The 3,119-nt window shown below is 28.3% G+C and overlaps 1 protein-coding gene across 1 annotated transcript in view; it reads left to right on the top strand.

Moving 5' to 3' along the window:
• Positions 2,312-3,119, top strand: part of LOC107629592 (aquaporin-1-like) — a 2,448-nt gene continuing 1,640 nt past the window's right edge. Inside the window, exon 1 of the mRNA XM_016332411.2 lies at positions 2,312-2,731. Within this exon, the coding sequence (XP_016187897.1) occupies positions 2,621-2,731 (111 nt within the window). The 5' untranslated portion in view covers positions 2,312-2,620. The remainder of the gene's footprint in view (positions 2,732-3,119) is intronic.

The raw sequence follows: 3,119 nt of genomic DNA, 5'->3' as shown, positions 1-3,119 counted from the left end.
ATATCAAATTTATAATTTTAATATATTTTTTTGTTAGATCTAACAATATGAATACATGTCATATGATAAATGGTGTATTCATTTCATTCCATACATAATTATTACAGAAATAGAGATAATTTTCATTATACATAAATCGCTATACCTAGCAGCAATTTATGTAACCTGCAAATCCTTCTGAAATTGCTACACTTTTAGCTGTTTTTGCTAAGCTCGTTTCTTTAGCTAATTTACGTTAATTATCCTATAGTGAATTATATTCAATTTGAAAATCGCTACACCTGTATCGGTTTACATATATATAAAAAAGTTGTAAATAACTGTATTAAAAAGTTGTAATATGATTAATTTGAAGTCCAATTAATTTATTTAAACAACTTGTTCTAAATTTCAAATCATTGAATTTATACTAAATTTTTGTCAACCTTAAATTAATATTCACTAATTTAGAATTTATAAACTATTTTTTTTTAAAAACTAAATACACATCACTAAACCCTAAACCCTTAAACATAAACTCTAAATCCTAAATCACAAATCTTAGATCTAAAATCCTAAATCCTAACACATAACTTCTCAACCATAAACCATCAATAACATATCATAAACTCTAACCACAAATCCAAAATGCCTCAATCATAACCTTATAAATCCTAAACACTTAATAGTTAATATTAGATAAAAAATACTAAATAAATAACTCTTAAACACTAAACCTTAAATTTCTCAACTTGTTCATAAATTTTAGTCCGTAATTCTAAACTTTAAATCCTTAACCTTTAAATTTAAACAGAAACAATAAACCATATAATAATAATAATAATAATAATAATAATAATAATAAGATTAAAGTACATTTTTTGTCTTTGAATTTGACAAAAATTTCAAAAATACTCCTAAATTTTATTTTGTTTTCAATTTTGTCCCAAAATTTTTTAATTTGCATCAAATATATTTCTGACGGCTAATTTTTTAAAAAATTCAAGACCAATTCAATAATAATTTCATAAGAATAACCCTCAACACAAGCAAATCAAGCATAATTTTCATGCATTATTGTTAAATTAGTCTTAATTTTTTTGAAAATTTAACCGTTGAGAGTATATTTGATGCAAATCGAAAATTTTTGGGACAAAATTAAAATAAAACAATTTAAGGACGGATATTTTTAAAATTTTTGTCAAACTTTAAGGACAAAAAATATATTTTACCCTAATAATAATAATAATAATAATAATAATAATAATAATAATAATAATAATAATAAGTGTAAAAGTTGTAAAAATGTTGTCAATATTAAAAGATTGGGATACTAAAGAAGGAGGAGATACATGTTAGATGTTACTTTGTTGTTGGAGTGTGGAAGATTGATGGTGGAGCGACGATAAACAAATTACAATATCATTCGCCTAACAAAAAAGTCTACGATATTTGTTAGACTGATTTATCACAATTTTTTTTATAAAAATAAATTATTTTTGGTCTGAATATTCATGTATATACTGTGCATAGTAAATCGAATTAGCTTAATGTGATTTATATATAAATACGTAAATTGAGTTTCACTAATTTGATTTATATAGATTTGTTTATAGTAGACATATAACTAATTTTTATTCATGACATCTGTATAATTTTAGCCGCCAATCAATTTATTAATATAAATTATCCTTATTTTTAAATTTAATATATATATTCTTCTTTTTTTTTGTCAACAGGAGAGATGAGTGCAACAAATGGCTTATATGAATCATTTGGCTAGAGAGGAACGGACCGATTCTTAATAGCAAGGAAGTGGGTGTTGAAGAAATTTTTTAGAAATCTTTAATTAGTTATAGAGAGTGGAGTAGTGTGGATCCCTTTTGTTGTTGATTGCAATGCTGAAAAGAAAAGTTTAGGGGGCCAACAACTTTTTTAAATTCTAGCCAACATGTAACCAATAAGAAAAAGTAAATCATTAGATGAAATCTCACACCAATCTCACACCATTAAAATTATTATTGATGGCTATTTAATAACTACAAATCACAAAAGTTGCTGATCCCTAGCACTCCTCATGCTGAAAATAACACTAGAGATATTTTTCTTTTGTTATGGATTTGATTGTTGTTGTCTCACGTAGGTTTTTTGTTGCTCTATTGTGTTGTGTTGAGATAACTTATTCAAAAAAAATATATTCTTTTTTCTTCAATGTTTAAAAAAAAAAAAAAAAATCAAAACCAGCATTTCTAAATAAAATTTAACTTACATGAGACTAACCCGTTTTCAAAGTTCAAACAATATCTTCAATAAAGCCAAAAGCCCAAAACCCAGGATTAGCACTATAAACGATCCTGCCAACAAAAAAAACTAATCACAATTCACTATAGCTTAAGACAAACACATCTGAGTCCCTGCCTGCGCGTGTTACGCCCACTCCTACATGCGTCCTTTTCATCGTGACAAATCATTTCAACACCAACTGAAATTTTACATCTTCAACATGCTAGCATTGGCCTATATATATATATATATATATGCATGAATTAGTTGAAAGGAACATACGAATTACGAATACAGAAATATCATTTGCTTCTAATTTAAAGTTCAGAAAGTTGTTCCTTTTGAAAATCCAGGATTGATGGCAAGTTTTACTGTTCAGACTGACAAGGTTAACACTTTGGATACCAATAAGTCTTCAAAGTCTAATTTTCTTTCTTTCATTGGAGCACATGAGATTTTCATGCCACTGGTAATTGAATACCTTGTTGTTGTTGTCGTCATTATATATATAACATATGTATTTGTTCATCATAGCTTCTAGTCATATTAGTTATAGCATATGTACTTGAATTTGTTGCTGATTATCATCATTTCATCACTACACCTTCAAGTGATGATTTACAGCAACGGAAAACAGGGCAATTTGTTAGAACTCACCTGCCCAGGGACTAGATGCAGGTTCCGTCTGCTTCTGCCGCCGGCGACGGACAACACAGTGCGACGACGAGTTGTGAGTGAGTGAGTGAGCAAGACCGGAGAGAGGTGAGATTGTGAGAGAGTGATGAGAAGAGACTGAGTGAAAAGAGACGTTGAGCGGCCAAAAAACGTCGTCGGTGACAGATATGGGGTTTTCGGCG

The sequence above is a fragment of the Arachis ipaensis genome, chromosome B03, assembly GCF_000816755.2.
Source record: "Arachis ipaensis cultivar K30076 chromosome B03, Araip1.1, whole genome shotgun sequence".
Lineage (NCBI taxonomy): Eukaryota > Viridiplantae > Streptophyta > Magnoliopsida > Fabales > Fabaceae > Arachis > Arachis ipaensis.
The sequence above is the reverse complement of the archived record's forward strand: the minus strand, read 5'-3'. Positions and strand labels throughout refer to the sequence as shown.